General features: G+C 42.8%; 1 protein-coding gene across 1 annotated transcript in view; it reads left to right on the top strand.

Moving 5' to 3' along the window:
• Positions 1 to 22,747, top strand: part of LOC311588727 (vomeronasal type-2 receptor 116-like) — a gene marked incomplete at both ends in the record, with an annotated part of 44,581 nt that extends 21,834 nt beyond the window's left edge. Inside the window, 3 exons of the mRNA XM_084766676.1 lie at positions 15,345 to 15,572; positions 16,643 to 16,766; positions 21,813 to 22,747. Coding sequence (XP_084622802.1) covers positions 15,345 to 15,572; positions 16,643 to 16,766; positions 21,813 to 22,747 — 1,287 coding nt within the window. The remainder of the gene's footprint in view (positions 1 to 15,344; positions 15,573 to 16,642; positions 16,767 to 21,812) is intronic.
• Positions 22,748 to 23,460: the final 713 nt, after the last annotated feature.

Genomic DNA, 23,460 nt, shown 5'->3' on the forward strand with positions numbered 1-23,460 from the left:
TTTCCCTGATGATTAAGGAGGTTGAGCATTTCTTTAAGTGTTTCTCAGCCATATGATATTCTTCTGTTGAGAATTCTCTGCTAAGTTCCAAGCCCCATTTTGCAATTGGGTTGTTTGGTTTTGTGGTGTTTAATTTCTTGAGTTCTTTATATATTTTGGATGTTAGACCTTTGTCAGATGAACAGTTGGTGAAGATCTTTTCCCAGTCTGAAGGCTGTCAATTTGTTCTACTGACAGTGTCTCCTGCCTTACAGAAGCTTCTCAGCCTCGAGAGGTCACATTTATTAATTGTTGACATTAAGGCCTGGGCTGTTGGTGTACTGTTCAGGAAGTTGTCTCCTGTGCCTATGTGTCCCAGACTCTTCCCCACTTTTTCCTCTAACTGAATTAATGTCTCTGGTTTTAAGTTGAAGTCTTTAGTCCACTTGGACCTGAGTTTTATGCATGGTGACAAATAGGGGTCTAACTGCATTTTTCTACAGGTAGGCATCCAGTTAGACCAGCACCATTTGTTGAAGATGCTATCATTTTTTCACTGAATAGATTTGTCTTCTTTGTCAAAAATCAAGTGAGCAAATGTGTGTGGATTCATCTCTGGGTCTTCAATTTGATTCCATTGATCTATCAGCCTATAGCTTTGCCAGTACCATGTCGATTTAATTACTGTTGCTCTGTAGTACAGCTTGAGATCAGGTATGGAGATTCCTCCGGAGGATGGTTTATTGTATAGGATTGTTTTGGCTATTTTGGGATTTTTTTTCTCCATATGATGTTGGGAATTGATCTTTCAATATCTTCAAAATATTTTGTAGGTATTTGTAGGTTGAATCTGTAATTTTCTTTTGGTAAGATGGCCATTTTTACTATGGTAATTCTCTCAATCCATGAACAAGGTAAATCCCTCCACCTTCGGATGTCATCTTCAATCTCTTCTTCAGAGGTTTAAAATTTTTTTCAAATAAGTCCTTCACTTGCTTGGTTAGAGTTACTCCTAGATATTTTATATTGTTTGTGGGTATCGTGATGGGTGTAATTTTCCTAATTTCTTTCTCTGCCTGTTTGTCATTTGTATATAGGAAAGTTACTGACTTTTTTAGTTAATTTTGTATCCTACCAATTTGCTGAAGGTGTTTATCAGCTGTAGGAGTTCTCTGGTGGAACTTGGGGGTCAATTATATACACTATCATATTTTCTGCAAATAGGGATAATTTGACTTATTCCTTTCCCATTTGGATCCCCTTGATCTCCTTTTGATGTCTTATTGCTCTGGCTAGAACTTCAAGAACTATATTGAAGAGATACAGGGACAGAGGACAGCCTTGTCTGGTCCCCGATTTTAGAGGGATTTCCTTGAGTATCTCTCCATTTAGTTTAATGTTGGCTATTGGTTTGCTGTCTATAGCCTTTATTATGTTTAGATAAGTGCCTTGTATTCCTGATCTCTCCAGAACTTTAAACATGAATAGGTGTTGGATTTTGTCAAATGTTTTTCTGCATCTAAGGAGATGATCATGTGGTTTTTCTCATTCAGTTTGTTTATATGGTGGATTACATTGATGGATTTCCATAGGTTAAACCATCCCTGCATTCCTGGAATGAAGCCTACCTGGTCATAGTGAATGATGTTTTTGATATGCTGTTGTACTCGTTTTGCGAGTATTTTATTGAGTATTTTTGCATCAATGTTCATAAGAGAAATTTGTCTGAGATTCTCGTTTTTTCTTGGGTCTTTGTGGGGTTTAGGTATCAACGTGACTATGGCCTCATAGAAGGAATTTGGTAATGCTCCATCCATTTCTATCTTTTGGAATAGCATGAATAGTATCATGACCAGTCCGGCTGGTCAGTTATTGGGGGGCCGAGGAGGGTCGCAACCTGTGAATAAAGACGGGCAAGAGAAAAGGCAGGGCTCAAGGAAACCATAGCATGTCAAGAGCCGTTTATTGAAGGTGAAGGCAGGCTTTTTAAAATGTGCTTTAGGGAGGGCAGGGGTAGGCAAGGAGGGTAAAGGAAATGTACAGAATCTTCTGCGGTTGAGCCCCGGGAACATCTGCAAGGGGAGGAGGTTTCCTAGTTCGGGGCAGAACAGGATGTCTCTGTGGTTATCTCAGGGTCAGATCGTTCTCTTCTCAGGGCTAAGCCGGATGCCTTGTGGGTCTAGTGGGCAGCCAAGCAGGATATTTGCTGTAGGTGCTGAATGGGTGAGGGTCGGCCACGGGCCGTTTGGTTCCTGGCATCTCCCCCCACTTTATTTATTTTGGCCTGAGGGAGAACCTACAGCCCAGCGAGTGACCTTTAGGAGGTCACCAGTCATTGTTACAGGATGGCAGTATGTTTGAGAATCACTAGTGTCCAAGTGTTTCAGGACAACAGTTATTCTGGATCAGCAAAATTCCCAAGGAAAGGGGGCCTTGCGATGGCCTGAGCCTGCTAGAGGATCCATACTCAATCTTACCATGCCTATGGTCTGTCCTCCCACCAAGGACCGACCGATGTCTGATAACCGTGACTTATCCGATCGCTCCATCTTTGACTTACCAGGCATTATCGCGGGTCAGGTCAAGGTGGGCTCAAGCCAAAAGATAAGGGGGAGGACTTGCACAGGTTTACCAAAGGCGCCGAGGGCACAACCAGGCTCACCATCCAGCGTTCTGCATCCTTGGGAACTGTAAAGGTCGCCCATAGGTAACCAACTGAGGCGTAGGTGATATCTCCTGGATGGTAATAGAAGTCTCATTTGGGTCCTCAGTCTCCAGGCGGTGTTAGTGAACCTGGATATTCTTGGTGGCAGCTTCAACCTGACTTTTAACGAACACTGTAAGACGGTTGAAAGCCCATGGGCCAAAGGATAATAGAAGGAGAACACCAATGAGGGGCCCGAGCAGGGTGGGGAGAAGAGTAGTAAGCCAGGGGGAGGCAGCGAACCAATTTTGGTACCAAGACTCTTGTTTTTCGCGAGCCTTTTGGCGTTCTTCTAGGGCCTTGGTGACCTTATCAAGGCTATTTTGGGCCAGTCCAGTTTTACTAACATAAAAACAACATTCTTCTTTAAGGGCTGCACAGAGGCCACCTTCCTTAAGAAAAAAGAGGTCAAGACCACGGCGGTTTTGGAGAACCACCTCTGCCAGGGAGTCAATGGAATATTTAAGTTCATGAATGCTATCTCTCATGTGGGAGATGTCTTTATCAATCAAATACTGCAGTTCTGCGAAACCCTGCTTAGAAGTTATCAATGAGGCAATGCCTGTGCCAGCGCCAATTGTGCCAATACCAAAAATGGTGGCAATGGTTAATGCTATAATGGGTTCCCTTTTATGTCTATCTGCCAGGGAAATTCCCCCCTGCAGAAAATTTAAAAATGAGTCGGGGTCATGAATAGTAAAACGGGGAAGAAGAATAACAAGGACACACCAGTCTTTGGAGGAAAGAAAGGTAGGGGCATAGACGATCGGGGTTAAACCAGAGGAACAAGCAAAACGGGTGTTATTTGGTGCAAGAATGTAGGGGAGGGAGAGGTTGGGGATGACGGTCTGGGCGCAAGTGCCACTGAGGGGAAGAGGAGGGAGCATATGGGGACCCAGGGGGCAAGTACCTATGCCAGAAATGGACTGGAGGGTAATGTGATTGTTGGGATCTGGGCCGGTGAGGGTGGGGGTAACATTGGTAAAGAGCAAGGTGGAAAGAAGAGCAATACCCTCGTAAAAGGGCGGGGAGGGGGAGAAACACATCCAACATTCAGGAAATTACAAGAAGGAGTCATTTTTTAAGGCCCATATGGAGGCATTAGCCAACTGGAGAATGACATCAGCCGAGCGGGGGGGGGGCCCACGGGGAGGGTAGGTCGGAGGAGAGGGGGCGAAATGGACCGAAGGAAGTTGTCCAAGGGGGTGGGCGGGGAGGGAGGCATGGGGGAGGCGGGCTTAGGCAGGGGGCCAGGAGCAGGATGATGGAAAATGTGATTAGGCCCAACCACTGCAGCGCCCTTATTGGGTATGTCTTTTAGGAGGCGCAACTTGAAGGTAAGTCCAAAATCGTACTCTGATTTATAAACACGGAGGCCCCATTCAAATCCGTGACACATCCAAATGGCTCGTTTATCGGGCTCAGTGAAGTGGATGGTTAGGGGGTTACACCATCAATTGGTGACTGAACGGGCCGCATTGCAAAGGTCCCTAATGGCCCCGCCGTTAGGATCGGGATGAAGCCAGGAGTCAACAATGATGTAGTCCCAAGAAGAGGATGGCTTCCAGTATGTGTCGCCAGTGGTCTCACACCCCCAAGAGGCACATTAAAAATCTTGGGCCCCACCACAGCGGTGGTTATCATGATGGGGCCAGTGAGAGAAACCTGGGCAAACATAGATGCCTCCACCATAGACCTTTCCCTCTTTAGAAAAAATTTTGTGAAGCATGACCCGGTCTAAATCATTGCAGCAGCCTGGGTCGGCGCCTCCGACATCACGGGAAAAGGACTTGAGCTCGGGTGCCTTGGACTGTGTTGTAAGCCAAAAAATATCCTCCATGCCCCAATAGGAACTAGCTCCTAGGGCAAGTGCACAAAGATCGACATGCAGGATGGGCCAATGGGGTTCGGCATCCAGGGACGAGGAGGAATTAACAACGTCACCAGCCTGCTTAACAACCTCCCAGGTAAAATTATAAATGGCATAAGGCTGGTGGTCATATGAAGGGACGGTGGAGGCAGGTGGGAAGAGGCAGAGGCAATGTAAAAAGACGACCAGCACACCAAAGATCATGGTCCTGAAAAAGAGCACAATTACATCTTTTCCTCAAGGGTGTTCCCTGGGGGAGGGGGGTTAAAAGGTTTGATTAGGTGCTCAGGTAACCAGCACACATTTTGTTCTTTCTGATCATAAATTTAGGCATGACCTTTGCCCCAAATAAGGACTGGGTCGGGTCCATGCCATTGGTGGGTCAGTGGATCCTTCCACAAAGCCTTGGCATAGGTGGAGGAGGTGGAAGAGTGCCAAAGGCGATCGGCCGCCGAGTGGCCAAGGTCATCTCTTTGTAGAAAATTTAGGACGAACAATGCATGATTGAGAAGTAGGCGGCGTCCCACTGTGGAGGGATATAGGATTCCTTTGGAAGATTGTAACTTATTAAGCATTGCTTTGAGTGTTTGGTGGGCCCTTTCAACAATTCCTTGTCCTTGGGGATTGTAAGCTATCCCTGTAACATGTTTAATCTGCAGTTGGGCACAGAAGGACTTGAAGGCAGAGCTTGTATATCCAGGGTCGTTATCAGTCTTTAAGGTAGAGGGTTTGGGGGCAACAGTAAGGCAATACAGAACATGATCAATGACATCTCTAGTAGCCTCTCCAGCATGCAGAGAGGTGCAAATAAATCCACTAAAAGTATCTATAGACACATGAATATACTTGAGTTTCTTGAAAGAGGAGAAATGAGTAACATCCATTTGCCAGACCTGTGCAGGCATGAGGCCACGAGGGTTGACCCCCGTATGTGGCTTGGGAAGAAAGGTGACACATGCCTGGCATTCTTTAACAATAGCCCGGGCTTGTTCCCGAGTGATGGAGAACATGTGGAGAAGGCTTGGGAATTAAGGTGGTGGAGGGCTTGAGCCTCCCTGGCCATAGCAACGGGGTTGCTGGTGGATGGAATGGCCAGCCCTGAAAGCAGGGGGCGCGTGGCTGAGTCCACCTGGGCATTAAGTGTAGTCAGAGGCCCAGGCAGGATGGAGTGAGCACAAATATGGCCAACGAAAAAGGGCTGAGAGCACAAAAGAATAAGCTGTTGGATATGGGAGAAGAGAGGGGAAGCATTAGTAGCAGGCTTAATATGAGGAACCGTCTAAAGGAGCGGAACAGAGGACGTGACATAGGCACTATCAGTATATAGATTAAAGGGAGTATGGGGAAGCAATGTAAAGGCATGTGCGACAGCTTCCAGCTCAACAAACTGAGCAGAGGTATGGGGGGTTTGTTTTGTAGGATAGCTCCGTCCACAGAGAGGGCAGCGACCCCAGTAGAGGAACCATCAGTAAAAACCAGGGAAGCTTTGGGGAGAGGTCTGGAGCGGGTGACCCTTGGGAAGATGACAGGTTGTCGCTGCAGGAATTGAATTAGTTTGTCTGGGGGATAATGATTATCTAATAGGCCACAAAAAGAAATACAGGAAACTGCCTAATCCTCTGAATTTTGAAAAAGCCACCTTATTTGTGTGGCCGAGTAAGGCGTGATAATAGAGTGAGGGTCCCTTCTGAAGAGCCTGGTGGCCGCTTCCCATCCCTGCGGAATGAGGGACACAACCAGAGTGGGATAAGCAGGAAGGACCTTCGTGGAGGAGGAGGGGAGGAGATGAAGCCAAAAAAGAGGGACCCATTGCCAGAGCAGTCCCATGGGGACAAAGGGGGAGGGAAAAATTATGAGCACGAAAGGCTGGATGGGGTCATAGCAGGAGATGGACTGGTGGAAGATGGCGTCTTCGACCTTTTGTAGGGCCATGGAAGCTTCAGCAGTGAGACTGTGTGGTGAAGAAGGGTCAGAGTTGCCTTTTAAAATATCAAAAAGGGGTTTAAGCTCTCCGGTAGTGAGCTTAAGGTAGGGACGCAGCCAGTTAATATCCCCCAAAAGCTTCTGAAAGTCATTAAGTGTGTTAAGGGTGTCTTGGCGGAGCTGGACCTTTTGGGTCCTGACCGAAGAGGTCCCAAGTTCAAAGACCAGAAAAAGAAAAGGGGGATGTTGTTGTATTTTGTCTGGGGCAATTTTAAGTCCCAGATGACCCAAACTCTTAACAAGTTCCTGGGTGACTAGAGAGAGCTCAGCCGTGTTAGGGCCAGCAAGTAAGATGTCATCCATGTAATGAATAATATATAAATGTGGGTACCTAAGGTGTAGCGGGTCGATGGCCTGGGCTACATATTTTTGACAAAGGGTGGGACTGTTGGCCATGCCCTGGGGAAGCACCCCTGTCCCAGCTTGCTGAGGCCCTGGTCTGGCAGATAGTCTTGGTCCAAAAGTTGATGCGTGACTGGAAAGGAAGGGCTATAGATAAAGACCCCCATCTGGGAGAGTATGTCCCAGCCCCACAGATTAAGGGGTAACCTGGGGACAATGAACGGTTGCACTGTCCCTGTCTGGCCATCAGGGTCAGTCCAGCGAAGGACCTTAGAACTTTGAAGGGTGTTGGTAGATATTCTGATGCCCTGGAGGTGAGTAAGGGAGGGCTGACAGGGCCAAGACGAGGGCCAAGAAGATTGGGACAGAACCGTCGAATCTGCCCCGGAATCAATGATGCCTTTAAAGGGGTGGCCATCAAGCCTTAGCATAAGATGGGGTCTATCGGAAGTTAAGCGTTGGACCCAAAAAGCGGAGGGGGGCAGGGAGGGAGTCTGGGCAGCGGGAGGAGAGACAACAGCGTCAGCCAGGGTTAAAGGAAGGGCCCAGGCCAAAATCTGACCAGGAGAGATGGAGAGGGGGCCTTGGGTAGCGGCGGCAAGGAGGAGCGCGAGAGAAGGGAGTGGGTGTTTAAGAACGAGGGGATAGATAAGTAGCCCGATAAGGGCAGAAGAGGCATGGCTGAGGACCACGAGGGGAAGAGGGGGGGTTTCCATAGAGGGCAACAGGCAAGGACAAGGTTCCATCCTTGGGTGTCAGTATTGTGGAGAAGGTGGCACGGAAGTCCAATCCTGTGGGGAAGTGTGAGGGGCCACCGCTGGAATGGGAGGAGGTTGGGTTTGGGAGGTGGGGTAGGGGGTCTGTGGATGGAGGCGGGTCTGTAGATTTGGGGGAGCCTGTGACACCGGTCCTGATGCAGGCTGGAATTGGATAGGGCGAGGGGCCCGGGACTGGCCCCCAGAGAAGTTTCCCGAACGCAGGGGGAGAGGGTTACCCATGGCATCTGTCAAGGAACGACAGGTGTTAGCCCAATGGCGACCTCTATGACAGCAGGGGCAAAGGGTGTTAGAAGGGGGCCTGCCTACAGGTTCCCAGGGCCCCTCGATAGCCATAGAAGTTGTTTGACCTGTTTGCAATGAAGGACGAGCGGGCCCATTGGGGGCAGGCTCGGGCAAAGTGGCCAGAATGCCCACATCGAAAACAGGTGGTATTGTTGGAGAGAGCGCCGACGGCCATGATAGCTTTAGTAAACTTATCAGTAAGAGGGTCGACCTCACGACATAGTTGAATCATCTCATCAAGGACTTTACCTTTATATTTAAGTCTAAGGACTGACTTGCAGGTGGCGATAGCATTTTCAAATGCCAATTGCATCAGGAATTTATTATCAGTTTGGCCGGGTCCCAAGGATCACTCGGATGCCTCTAAAAGGTGTGCAGCGAAGTCGCTGAATGGTTCCTGGGGGTCCCTGGAGTATTTTAGTAATGGGCAACAGGGCAGTACTTGAGGAGGCGATAGTCCTCCAGGCTGCAAGAGGGGAGGAGCTAGAATGGGAAAGTAAAGAAAAAGGGAGTGCATGTTGTTTTTCATCTGTGGCATACTTGCCCTGGCTGAGGAGTTTGTCAAGGGACCATTTACATGTCCCTCGGCGGCCCTGTTGAAAATTTTTCCTGATAAGGTCGCGGCAACGGTCAGCCCAATCAGCTCTCCATGAGAGGAATTGTCCGCGGGTGAGGACGGATTGAGCAGTAGTAATCCACTCATTGGGCGTTAAGTGCCCACCATCGGCCAAGTCATCAAGAAGTGACAAGGTAAATGGGGCGTTGGGTCCATAGCTACGGACTGCCGTATTTAACTTCTCTAATTTTTTGAATTTAAGTTTGTGAAAAACTGTGGCAGTGGCTTTGATGTCATCTTTGTGTTCCTCCTCTGAATCGGAGGTGTGGTGGCCCTTGCGATCACTATCAGAGTCCGTGGGGGCAGCGTGGATGTGAGGGGAGGAGGGGCGGCCAGCAGAGTCACTGGTTGAGGGGTCAGCCATGCTTCCTGACACCTCGTTAGAGTCAGACTGGGCCTGGGAGCGGGTAACAGGAAAGGCAAGGGGGTGGGGAGTGTGAAGCGGGCTGTTAAAAGTGAAAGCTGTTTTTGAAGCCAAAGAATTTGAGTTGTGTGAGAAATTTGATGTTGAAGGTGGGCTTCAGTCTGGCAAAAGCAATTAGGGAGGGTGCAAGAGCGGGATCGAGGCTGTACTGCAGGAGAAGGGAGAATTGGCAGGGGGGGAAGAGAGAGCAATGAGGGGGTAGGGGGTGAAGGTGCAGAAGTAAGAAGGAGGTCATCGCCATGACGATAGCGAGCTGCCTTTTCCTCCAGAGTGGCGGCATCACCAGGATCCAGAGGCTCGTCAGCAGTTTCAGAGAGAAGAATGGCGGGGAGTTCCTTGAGTTGAGTTGGGGGAAATAATGACGGAGCAGGGGACGGAGGTTCAAAGGATGAGGGTTTAGACAGGGGGACGACAGGGGCACAGAATGGTGAACACCCGCGTTCCATGGTTGAGATAGGATCCTCATAGGCGGGAGGAAGCGAAGGGTAAAGACGGCAGGTGGCCGTGGAAGAATCAGAAACGGGAGCAGGGGAAAGGATTTTCTGAAGATTTTGAGGATGCAGGAGGAACAGAGTAGGGGGGCATGTTAATGAGCATAAAAGAGGAACCCTACAAAGAGGAACAAGAAGGAGCACGAGAAAGAGGAAGAGATTCGCGCAGGCAGAGTTCAGCCACGGATAGGAGTTGCCTCTGTCCGCTTTCATTTTCGCTGGACTCAATTATTTCCCATATAAGGCCCCAATAAGAAAAAATACTGTCCGCCACTGCTGCATTACCATCCTTTTCGATAATTGCATTAAGTTCACACCCCACCTTTTGCCACTTTTTAGAATGAATAGTAGGTCCACCAATCATGAACCAGGGACAGGTCTGGTCAATAAAAACAAAAAACTCAATCAAATGTTTCTTCTTTACCCTAATACCCCTCTCTCTGAGTATGTCCTTTAAGCCTTTTATGAACTGAGCTTCTTTGGACAGTGAATGGCCCATTCTTGAGATTTGCGAATGGATGACTCACCTAATGATGAGGCCGGCCAGGTAAGCTCGGCTGGTCATGAAAAGTCCAGTGGACTGGTCCCTTAATCCGTTCAGGGAGGAACCCATGCCTCGAGCCTCATGTGTAGGCGCCACTTGACCAGTCCGGCTGGTCAATTATTGGGGGGCCGAGGAGGGTCGCAAACTGAATAAAGAATAGGCAAGAGAAAAGGCAGGGCTCAAGGAAACTGTAGCTTGTCAAGAGCCGTTTATTGAAGGTGAGGGCAGGCTTTTTAAAATGTGCTTTAGGGAGGGTGGGGGTAGGCAAGGAGGGTAATGGAAAAGTACAGAATCTTCTGGGGTTGAGCCCCGGGAACATCTGCCGGGGGAGGGGGTTTCCTAGTTTGGGGCAAAACAGGATGTCTCTGTGGTTATCTCAGGGTCAGATCGTTCTCTCCTCAAGGCTAAGCCGGATGCCTTGCGGGCCTAGTGGGCGGCCAATCAGGATGTTTGCTGTAGGTGCTGAATGGGTGGGGGTCAGCCACGGGCCGTTTGGTTCCTGGCAGTATCAGTATTAGCTCCTCTTTGAAGGACTGGTAGAATTCTGCCCTGAAGCCATCTGGCCCTGGGCTTTTTTTAGTTGGGAGACTATCAATGGTTGCTTCTATTTCTATAGGCGAAATATGGCTATTTAGTTTGTTTATCTGGTCTTGATTAAATTTTGGCAAATGGAATCAGTTGAGAAATTTGTCCCTTTCCCTTCGATTTTCAAATTTTGTGGCATAAATGCCTTTAAAGTAGGTTCTTATGATTCTTTATATTTCTTTGGTGTCTGTTGTTATGGCTCCCTTTTCATTTCTGATTTTGTTTATTTGGATAATGTTTCTCTGTCTATTAGTTAGATTGGCTAAAGTTTTGTCTATCTTGTTAATTTTCTCAAAGAACCAGCTCTTGGTTTTGTTGATTCTTTGGATTGTTCTCTTTGTTTTTAATTTATTGATTTTAGCCCTGAGTTTGATTATTCATAGGCGTCCACTCCTCTTGGGTGTTTCTGCTTCTTTTTTTTCTAGAGCTTCCAGATGTGTTGTTAAGTTGTTTATATGGGATGTTTCCATTTTCTTTTTAAAGGCACTTAAGGCTATGAATTTTCCTTTTAGCACTGCTTTCAATATGTCCCACAAATTTCGGTATGTTGTTCCATCATTTTCATTGAATTTCAGGAAGACTTTTATTTCTTCCCTTATTTCTTCCATGACCCACATGTCATTAAGTAGAAAGTTGTTTAGTTTCCACATGTTAGTATGCTTTTTGCTATTTTTTTTTGTTGTTGAAGTTCAGCCTTAGACCATGGTGATCTGAAAAGATACAAGGTATTATTTCAGTCCTCTTGTATCTGTTGATGTTTACTTCATGACCAACTATGTGATCAATTTTAGAGAACGTTCCATGGGGTGCTGAGAAAAAGGTATAATCCTTTATGTTTGGGTGGAAAGTTCTGTAGATATCTGTTAGATCCATTTGATTCATGACATTGGTTAATGAAATTATTTCCTGACTTAGTTTTTTATTCAAAGACCTATCCTTGAATGAAAGTGGGGTGTTGAAGTCTCCCACTATTAATGTGTGGATACTGATGAGTGGTTCTAGCTTTGTTAATAACTCTTTTACAAATGTGGGAGCCCTTGTATTAGGAGCATAGATGTTCAAAATTGTGATGTCTTCTTGGTTGACTTTACCTTTGACGAGTATGAAGTGTCCATCCTCATCCCTTTTGATTAATTTTGGTTGAAGTTCTATTTTATTAGATAATAGAATGGTTACCCCAGCTTGTTTCTTGTATCCATTTTCTTGGAATATTTTTCCCCAACCTTTTACTCTGAGGCAATGTCTGTCCTTGTGGTTGAGGTGTGTTTCTTGAATGCAGAAGAACGTTGGGCCATGTTTATGCATCCACTCAGTTAGTCTGTGTCTTTATATTAGAGAATTGAGACCACTGACGTTGAGAGAAATTAATGACCAGTGATTGCTAAGCCTCTTCATTTTTGGTATTTGTAACAGTCGAGATTTTGTCAGGTTGTGATTTTGCGATGGTATAGTTATCTATTTCCTATATAGTTTGCTTGTAGTTTGACCTTTTAGGATGGAGTTTTCCTTCTAGTAACTTCTGTAAGCTGGATTTGTGGATAGGTACTGTTTAAATTTGTTTTTGTCATGAAATATCTTTTCTCCGTCAATGGTTATTGATAATTTCACTGGATAAAGTAATCTTGCCTGGTGTCTGTGTTCTCTTAGGGTTTGCAGAACCTCTATCCAGGCCCTTCTGGCTTTCATGGTCTCTGCTGAGAAGTCAGGAGTAATTCTGATAGGTTTGCCTTCATATGTTACTCGGCCTTTTTCTCTTGCAGCTTTTAATATTTTTTCTTTGTTCTCTATGTTTTGTGTTGTTATTATTATGTGGAGGGAAGATTTTCTTTTCAGGTCTATTCTATTTGGTGTTCTGTAGGCCTCTTGTATGCTCATATGCATCTCCTTCTTCAAAGTGGGGAACTTTTCTTCTATTATTCTATTAAAGATATTTTCTGGGCTGTGGAGTTGGTTGCCTTTTCTTTCCTCATTCCCTATCATTCTCAGGTTTTGTCTTTTCATGGTGTCTTTGATTTCTTGAATGTTCTGTGTCAGTAATTTTTTAGATTTAGCATTTCCCTTGATGGTTGTTTCCAGTTCTGCGATTGTATCTTCAAGTCCCGATATTCATTCTTCCATTTCTTGTAATCTGTTAGATAAGGCCACCTTTGGGATGCTTGCTTTCTTCTCTGATGCCTCTCAATCACATTTTTCTTCTGTGTGTTCCTTTATCACAGCTTCCATTTTTATCTTCAGGTCTTGGGCTGTTTTACTGATTTCCTTCATCTGGTTATTTATATTTTTCTGAAATTTTTCAAGTGACTCTTTATATGACTCTTTTAAATCTTCAGCCCTCTTGTTTGCCTCCTCCTGCATTTGTTTGCAGATTTTATTTGTTTCTTCTGTTATCTTCCTCTTTACTAAGGACTTGAGGTCATATTCTTGACTATCAATTGCTGTTAGGTTCTCCTGGTTGTTTTCATTGAGATTGCTGGTATCTGGAGATGCCAAACTGTTTTGTTTTTGTCTTTTAGCTCTGTCTCTATACCCTGTACAAGTGTCCAGCCTCTCCCAGAGGGTCTAGGATCACTCTAGGTCAGTAATTAGACACTATAAGCACGGCCCTTAATGGGTCTCATCTCTCGATACACTGTGAGTTCCTGCCTTGCCTGCGCCAGTGGACACAGCTAGGATCTCTCCTTTGGGGAGTGCAGGGTCAGTGCCCTGCAGCTGGCAGCCAGAGACAATAGGATTTCTGAGCTCTGGAGGTCGCAGGAGGTGCATGCTCTTCCCACAGTTCTGGGAGACTCCAATAACCGCTCTAGGTCAGCAATTAGACACTGCAGGCATGACCCATGTCTCCTAATAGGCCTGTGGAAGCAGTCCAAGCTGGTTTCTAATTGCCCCTGTTTGTAGGCTCAATCTGTTGTGTCCGGCATTAGGTTTGGCCCAGGATGGCTCGCGAGCTGCAGGCACACTTTAGCTGTCTTTGGTGGGTCCCGCCGCCTGTGTTTCCACTTGGCCTGGGCGGGTGATCTCCAAGTTTGGGGTGGTGTGGATGGAGGGATCCAAGGGCAGATTCACTTTGTTTCCTGAAGCTCCTCTGGCTGGGGGCTCCAGAAAGTCCCCTCCCCAGACAGCGAGTTTGTGTTTTATATGCCGGCTGCAGTTTGCGTGTGGATTCCATTCCAGAGTTTGGGGAGTGTGTTTAGCACCTTCGGGACGTTGTTTGACCCGGTGGTAGGCCCATTGGTGGTCTGTTGAGTTTGGGACCCTGCTCACCTACAGTTCTCAAGGTCCAACAGTCTGTGGCTCCATTCATGTGTCTGGCTTCCTCTGCATATGTGTATTTGTATATACATATATTCCCATATTTTTTTATTTTCACAGACATATGTTGTTTAGCTAATTTGAATGTTTGATACATCAGATATCTCTAGCACTATAATTTTCCTATTATTTCGAGAGAAAATTTCTAGAAGTTTAATTTTTTTTGTCTTTAAAATTTTTTTAAATTAATTCATTCAATTGTTATCCCATCCCTTGAATAATCCCATTCATTCTTCCCTTCCTCCAGGCAGCTTTTTAAAAATGGAGGACCAGGAGCTTTGTTTTAAAAGGCTGAGATCTGCTGTATCTCTCTACAATTTCCTGCTCCTTTCTAGCTTTTTAGTTAGAAAAATCTTGTGTCCAGTTGCTTTTTTTTTTTTTTTTAGTTATTTGTGCCACTATTTTCAGAAGTTTTTGTCTTCAGGCTTCTTTTCTTTAAAAAAAAAACCACAAGTTTGAGGTTTTATTTGAAGGGGGTGAGGTTTCTCTGTCTGTCCCACTTTAAACAGTTAGTTTGGATTTTATGCTCCATGAATGGTATGTCATTATTTTGTGGGGTTTTTCCACCAGGGCCGATATTGTGGGAATAACCACTCAAACTCAAAATGTATTTACAAATTCCTAAACCATATAGCTAGGCTCTTCTTTGACTAGCTCATAACTTTAAATACTCTATTTATACTAATCTACATTCTGCCACATGTCTGCTTACCTCTGGTCAGGTATCTTGCATCTGTCCTCACATCTTCATTAATGAATCTTTCACACCTAGATATCCCAGAATCCTTTCTGGCTTCCAGATGTCCACTTTCGATTCTATCCTTTCCTGTGGGCCACACATGTTTTAGTGACAGGTGTTAAACTGTACAAAACACAAGGTATTCTTTCTACATTTAGGAATTTTATAGAAACATCCCAGAAATAATTTTCTCAGGAAAACACATAACATGTGTCACAATGCTGAATGTCCTCAATAATGCAACATGCAGAGGCTAAAACTTGAACAACTCAGCATGACAGTGATCACAGCATTGGGCTCTGCTTTGTGAAAATGGTGACAGACAGATTAAGTAAACAGAATGAGCTAATTGGCCAGAAAGCTATAATACAAGTACAGGTGTTTTGCAAGTGGCACTGGATGGGGGAGGCAAGGAGAGAGGGTACAGAGATAGGAAAAAAGGGTGACCTGGAAACAGACTGACTGTTTTATAACGTGAATCCATGAAAAAGAGGAACCTCTGCCCCTATGTAGAGGGATGGCCCCGCCAGCCGCACCCTGCAGCAGGATCTAACAATGACAAACAGCTGTGCTGGCTTCATGACTTTCACCATTTCCAGTGGATATAGTTGTGCCAACTGAGATTATTTTTACAACATCAGAAAATTACTATAGTCCCTCAGATGTACTTCAACATATGTTCCTGCATCTCTTCTAGCTCCTCCATTTCCTAAAGAAGACCCTACAGAAAGATCGTGTGAGAGGTCACATCGTAATGGATGGGAAAAGAGACTTAAATTCAGAGTATGACATTTTCAACATTTGGAATTTTCCAAAGGGCATGGGATTAAAGGTCAAAGTAGGAACCTTCTCTCCAAAGACTCCTCAGGGTCAGCAGTTCTCTTTAACTGAGCAGAAGATTCAATGGCCAATACAATTTACAAAGGTGTGTTGTGACATATCTCACCGCTTTGACCTTTCATAAAAGTAAAAATAATTCTCAGGAAAATAATACTTGGACATTTATTTCATACCAACCCATATATAACTAACAATAAGAATTTACTCATAGGATATCCAACATAGACTAATTTCTCATTCCCTGACGCTGATCAATGGAAAAGTTTTTCCTAAATTTTATTCATGCTTATACAGTTCTTATGAATAGAGTGTCTGTTAGATTTCTGTTACTGTCTCAAACAATGAGGTTTATATTTGTCAGCAGATGAGTATATTTCAGTGAAGGATAAAATGACATTTTTATTTTGTATGCTTTTAAAATGAGGGTAGCTTGACGTGTGTGTGTGTGTATGTGTGTGTATGTGTGTGTGTGTGTGTATGTGTGTGTGTGTGTTATACTTGCTTTGCTACATCTGATAAATAGTAACAAAAGCAAGTAAAGGAATACAGGCTTGAAATAGATGACACTGTGAGCATGTATTTATATGTTAGTGCAGAGAGAATATTTTAGGAGTCAGAGGAGGTGATTGCATCACAGGCAGGGACCAAAGAATATGGCTCCTCCCCTTCTATCTCCTTTTCATTTTCTCGGTCACAGTAGACAGTGAAATGATTATGCCCATTTTGTGGTGGCTCATTCCACCTCAAGTAAATATCTCATAAAACTCCTCACAGATGCCTAAGATATATTCCCATGATGAACCCAAACAATGCAAAGATGTCAATCAACATTGCCAACCATATAGAATATAAAAGTCCCCACTAGGAGCCAGTAAGTACAGAGACAGGTTAACCAAAAAACATACTAGGACCTTGTAGAACACTACTTTAATGACATACTCTTAACAACAGTTTTTGGCATTGGACCAAGATTTAAGTATGTGGACTAATCAGAATCAAAGCTGCTGCCAAAATTAATAATACCAAAACATATTACCTTCATTTGTCAGTGTAAGCATTTGCAAATTTACTGTTGATGATACTCATAAATTCTCTATTTACTCTAAATGTTCTAAAAAGTCCAGAGCATTTTCTAATAGCTGTTATTTCTCTCAGACCCCTCAGTCTGTGTGCAGTGAGAGCTGTAGGCCTGGATTCAGGAAAGCTGCCCAGGAAGGCAAGGCTGCCTGCTGCTTTGATTGCATTCCTTGTGCAGACAATGAGATTTCCAATGAGACAGGTAAAATCTTGTTTACAGAGAACTCTCAGGCTTGATCACAGGAGTCTGCAATACTTAAGCAAAAGGAGAGAGATGGGAGAGAAGTAAGAGATAAACTTTGGTTCCATGACTATAAAATTTGAGCACTGTTGTTACTTTTCCTTCCTTTGAAGAGACACAACCTAGACACTGAAATCATCTTGACTTACATTGTTGCTCCATTGCAGACACTGTTCCCTCAGGTGACCTGTTTTGCACTAAACTTAGCAGCCTGCTTTATTTCACCAAGAATACAGTGTTTATCACAACATTTCTTTATGTTTTCACACCATGCTCAATCACATGTAGTATTCTTTTAAGGTTTGGATTTCTCACATTCTCTTTCTGATTATTCCCTGTACAGGTTTAAATTTTTACACAGTAGGTGACTGAAGAGTTGTACTTATTTCCCTATTACATATAATTTATTTCATCATGACTAAGTTTCATTTGTTTAACTGAAGATAGATTTCCTGTAGTATGTTCTTTTTAAATCTGTCTCCCTTTTATTAACCATAGACTTTTCTCTAATACAACATAATCTGCATATATTTTCATCTCCATTCACTTCTCCTAGTTCCTTCCCATCTCATTTTTATCAGACAGGCACACCTTATCTGTCTCTCAGGACAGAATAGGCTTTTGAAAAATTTGTCATAGTTTATTCAGATTACATCCTTATTGTTATCCTCTCTCTTGCATCTTCCCATTCCCACTCTCCCTCCCCCTTCTCTCCTATTCCCCTCCCATAGACTTCTGACAGAAGATAGGATATAGGGAAAACTAGAGAGTAGAAGATTTGCAGACATTCTACCTGGTTTTCTGGCAAGAATGGCATACATTTGGTTTATTTTTGTCAAGTTCTTTATTTTATAATTTCCATATATATTCAATGTAACCAATGTATGATTCCCCCTATTAACCCTTGTCAACTCATCTTATCCATAATTGTTCCTTTCTGTGTTTTGTGATTTTCTTCATTTTTGTGTGTGATTTATTTTATTTATTTATCATCATCTTCATGACCCTTGGATTCTGAGTGTACCTCGGGGCCTGATTTGGTCATCAGTTGTTACACAAGTGTAATAACTAACTTCTCCTTTTTTTGAATATCTTTGCAGGAGATAGTTTAGTAGGCAAGATTAGTGAGATAGTTTACTCTTTCTTATTCATGAACCAGGGAACTTGTGTGTAATTGTACAGAGTTCCTTAGTGCACTGCATATGTTGCCTATAAGCAGACATTTTGCAGTTCTCATCTTATAATTGTTTACACCTTCATTTACATTACATTTCTTGAACATTATAATGGATGGTATACAAATACTTGTTTATGAATGGGCATTAAATCATTAGTTATTCTCAGGATCTTCAAATCATATTTCTTGGCCTTCATCACAGATCATTGTAAGGAGAGGCTTCTTTGTGTAAGAATGAGAGTGTTGCATGTCAGTGTGCATAAACACAAAGATTTAAAAAGGTGTTTCACAATAATATCATTAAGCTAAATGGCATCATCAAGTTCTTCCTTGTGTGATATGCTCTCTCTCCTCTTGACATTGAATGTGGGTTCATAATGCCAGGTACAAAATACTGTTTTGATAAATATTTATCCTTTGCACATTAGCTATAATGTGTGTCCATGAATATTGTCAATATGCACAGATAGTAGCACTTTAGTCATGGATACAAAATCCTACAGGGTTTTGTGTTATTGACTATATTACTTATACATGTAAGACAAAGTAGGGTGAAAACATGCATGATAAAACTTTGAAATTCAAAATATACTGATGCAATATTGTAGAATAAGGAATTTATATAAATTAGTTAATGAGACATATAGCATGTATGTAAATTAAGTCAAAATCTATACTTGAAGCATACATTCTACTACAGAAAAGAAAACAAAGTATTCATAATAAAAGAATAAGTTGTGAAAGTATGATAAGCTTGAGAAAATATCTGAAGAAAAATTCATTAGAGTTCCATGATTAATAAACAAAAATCACCCAAGTTATTAAAGGAGAATTTGATTCTCATAAAAACACATTTAATAAATGTTTTGCTCAAACAAGAAAATAGACAGATGTATTGATATGGTGATAAGATTTAAAAACACACAAAGATTTAATCGAAATGTGGCATTAAAATCCAAGGTGTATAAGTTTTTGGTTTGGTTTGTTTTTTTATTTACATCTATCCTCTGTTCCAGTCATACATTCCTCCTTCCTCTCCTATCCTGCCTCCCCAAAGGGACCAAGCCACCAAAATGAGCACAGGGCTGCATATCAAGTCACATCAGGACTGAATGTATCCTCTTCCGCTGAGGCTGGGCAAGTTAGCCACACCAGAGGGAAGTTATCAGAAAGCAGGTGAGATAGTACATCAGAGACAGCTCGTGCTTGCCATTCTAGGGAGCTCAAAAGAATACTAAGGTGCCAATTAGGTACATGTGTGTAGGTGGCCTAGGTCCATTCCAGACATGGCCCTTGGTTGGGACTTTAATCTCCATATGCCCCCTTGACCTAGGTTAGTTGACACTTTGTATTCTTGGGGAGTTCTTATCCCCCAGGTCCTTCTGTCCTAACCCCACCTGTTCCATGAAACTGGCCATGCTCTGCTAGATGTTTGGTGGTGAGTCTCAGCATCCATTTAGAGCTGCTGTTGTGTGGAGCTTCTCCAAGGACAGTTATACTAGGCTCCCATCTACAAACTTAGCAGAGTCTCATTTATACTTTAGGGGTAGGTTTCCTCTCATCAGGTGAGTTGTGCCAGGCATTGGTTAGACATTCCTTCAATCTCTGCTCCAACTTTGTCTCTGACTATCTTATAGGCAGGGAAATTTTTTGGTAAAGTTTTGGTGGTGAGTTGGTGCTCCTCTCCCTCCATCAGAAGTCCTGTCTGGATAGAAGGTGGCCTTTTCAGACTCCATGACTCGTGATACTAGGAGTCTTAGCTACAGTCCCTCCCGTACCCTCTCAGGAGCCTACGCTATCACAGGGCTCTAGGTTGTTTCAGTGATGCCCACCGCAGGTTCTCCTCCCTCTAAGACTTGTGGCCTCCCACCCTCACCTCCCCACATCTAATCCCCACCCTCAGTTTCCACCAAACTCACCCTTCTACCCTGTTCCTTTTTTTTAACCAGTTTTGTGTTATATTCTGTTTCTCCTTCTGAATGAGGTTCAAGCACCCTGCCTTGGAGGCTCCTTCTTTCTTAGCTTCTTATGGTCTGTGAATTGTAGTGTGTCTGTCCTGTACTCTATGGCTAGAATCTGTTTATAAGTGCGGACATGCCATGTGAATCTCTGGGTCTAGGTTACCTCACTAAGGATGATCTTTTCTAGTTTCACCCATTTGCCTGCAAATTCTATCATTTCCTTTCTTTAAATAGCTGAGTAATATTTCATTGTGTAAATGTACCACATTTTCTTTCATCATTCTTCAGTAGAGGGCTATAGGGATTATTTCCAGTTTCTTCCTATTATGAATAAAATTTCTATAAACATAGCTGATCAAACATCCTTGTTGTGTGGTGGGGCATCTTTTGGGTATATGCACAATTGTGGTATAGCTGTGTCTTGAGGTAGGGATATTCCTACGTTTTTGATAAAGCACAAGATTGACTTCAAAAGTGGCTGGACAAGTTGAACCTCCACCATCAATGGATGAGTGTTCTCGTTGTTCAATATTATGGTCACCATGCAGTGTCTCTTGAGTTTTATATTTTAGCATTCTGACAGGTGTAAGATGAAACTTAGAGTAGTTTTGATTTGCATTTCTATACTGACTAACTATGCTGAGCATTCCTTTAATCTTTTCAGGGATTCAAGATTCCTCTGTTGAGAATTCTGTCTAATTCTGTGTCCCATTTTTAATTGGGTTATTTCATTTGTTCCTTTTTTGTTTTTAGAGTTCTTTGTATATTTTGGATATTAGGCCATTGTCAGGGGCAGGATTGGTGAATATCCTTTCTAATCTGCACCCTACCATTTTGTTCAAGATAAAAGTGGTTGCAGTCAACATACAAGTCAAAATATTAGGAACAGAGTATACAAAATTTGATTTGAATAACTAGAAATATTTCAAAAGTTCTCTCCCTATATATTGAAAATTATAATGCTATAGTTAAATGTAACAACATATTATTAGTGAAGGATTTAAGGTTCAAAAATATAAGGGTATTTTTTATTTCAAAATCATTCAGAGTATAACCTAAATTAGAGAAACAAGGTATTTTATGAAAATAAGTAAATATGGATCCCAAATCTGCACCTTTTGAGAAAGGAATCTCAAAAAAATTATAGCCATAATGTACAAAATACATATCCAGAGTTGTCATCATTTCATAATATTATATCTTAATAAAATGATAATTATACAATGTACTTTTAAATTATATTTATGAACTATAAAATAGATGCAAAAAAGTCACAAATTCATTCCACGCACAAAGCATCCATCAGTTGTACTGAGATGTTATCTCTCCTCTCCTTTGAAAGTTCTGACAACTATTTATAACCGACCTTCTTCTTAAGAACTGTACTTGACGGTGTTAGATCAAGCTTGTAATTTAAAATCTACAACAAGAAAAAAAAAGTCACAAATTCAGGGAAAGTACACACAAAAAAAGGAAAAGCAGTGAGCTTCTTTGATTTTATCACCATAGGCAAATAGGGCTGTATTAATTTGAAATGATTCATAGAATACATAAAATTTGATACTAAAAAAAATAAAGCAAGCCATTCAAGAAGTATTTCAGGGCTGGAGAGATGGCTAAGAGGTTAAGAGCCTCATCTGCTCTTCCAGAGGTCCTGAGTTCAATTCCCAGCAACTACATGGTGGCTGACAGCCATCTATTATGTCATCTGACGCCTGCTTCTGCAGATAAAGCACTCATATGCAAAAAATAAATAAATAAATCTTTTTTTTTTAAAAAAAGAAGCATCTCAATGACCTGAAGCTGAATAACAGCTTAAGCAGAAAAACACCTGAGGATTAATTCAAAATAACTCTCCTTTCTGAACAGATATGGATCAATGTGTGAAGTGTCCAGAAAGTCATTATGCTAACTCAGAAAAGAACTATTGCCTCCAGAAATCTGTGAGCTTTTTGGCCTATGAACACCCCATAGGGATGGCTCTCACCACCACAGCACTGTTCTTCACTGTACTCACAGCTGTGGTAATTTTCATCTTTGTGAAGCACAGAGGCACACCCATTGTCAAGGCCAACAATCGGGGTCTCAGCTACACTCTGTTATTGACACTCATCGCCTGTTTCCTCAGTTCCCTGCTCTTCATTGGACAGCCCAACACAGCCACCTGCATCATGCAGCAGACAGCATTTGGAATTTTGTTCACTGTGGCTCTCTCCACAGTCTTAGCCAAAGCTATCACAGTGGTTCTTGCATTCAAGGTCACTGTTCCAGCTAGAATGGTGAGGTGGTTAATGGTATCAAGGGCCCCTAACTTCATCATTCCCATCTGCACACTGATCCAAACTGTTCTCTGTGCAGCTTGGCTGTTTACCTCTCCACCCTTCATTGATCAAGATGCTCATGCTGAACATGGTCACATCATCCTTGTGTGCAACAAGGGTTCAGAGGTTGCCTTCCACTGTGTCCTGGGATACCTCTGCTCCTTGGCACTTGGGACCTACACCATGGCCTTCTTGTCCAGGAATCTTCCTGACACTTTCAACGAAGCCAAGTTCCTGTCATTCAGCATGCAGGTATTCTTCTGTGTCTGGGTCACCTTCCTCCCTGTCTACCACAGCACAAAGGGGAAGGTCATGGTGGCTATGGAAGCCTTCTCTATCTTGGCTTCCAGTACAGCTCTCCTTGGCTTGATCTTTGCCCCAAAATGTTACATCATTTTGTTAAGGCCACATAAGAACTCTTGTGACATTAGACACAAAACACACTCAGGAAGGAATAGACATATAAAATTCATTTTACAATGAACTTAATCTATGTTAGTAAATGCAACATAATGATTTGAACTAGTGCCATACTGTGACACTTTTAATGTTCAGGTATAATGTGATTTGATTATGTGGGTCCATAAGTCTTCATCCATTGTACTGAAGTATCTTTGTACTGGAACCATTAACTTTATCTTATGCTTGAGATTCATGTTATACTTTCTTAATGCAATAAGAATTCACTTTGTATCCTTCCTTGTCTTGAAGGCCCATTAGCAGACCAGTGTGGCATAAACTCATGGAAATCTGCCTTCCTCTGTCTACCAAGTGCTTATGGTGAAGATGTGTCACTGTGTTCAGCCATGCTATACTCATTTTGTCCTTCTATGATAAAAGATTAAATGTCATGTGATTGCTTCTATTGATTTTTGACTCAAGAAGATTTTATCTTATTCTACTGTATAAATTGAACATTACTAGAGCTGATTGTTTTTAAAGCATTAGTTTGACAGGTTCTCATTTTCAGTTATTTCAGGTGAGTATTCAAAGTTTGAAATTATAGTAAAACGTTCTATTTTCATCTCTCATTATTTTAGTACATGAAAGAAAATGAATCCTCCTCTTTGGGGGACATACATATAAATACCTGATTGATAACTAGTAATTGCTTAGAAACCTAGAGCCCAGGAATAGGATGTGCAGGACTGATCTGGTAGTTCATAGGCTATAATTAAGACAAGGCTTTGCCCATT

The sequence above is a fragment of the Acomys minous genome, assembly GCF_964271855.1.
Source record: "Acomys minous genome assembly, chromosome: 17".
NCBI classification, from domain to species: Eukaryota; Metazoa; Chordata; class Mammalia; order Rodentia; family Muridae; genus Acomys; species Acomys minous.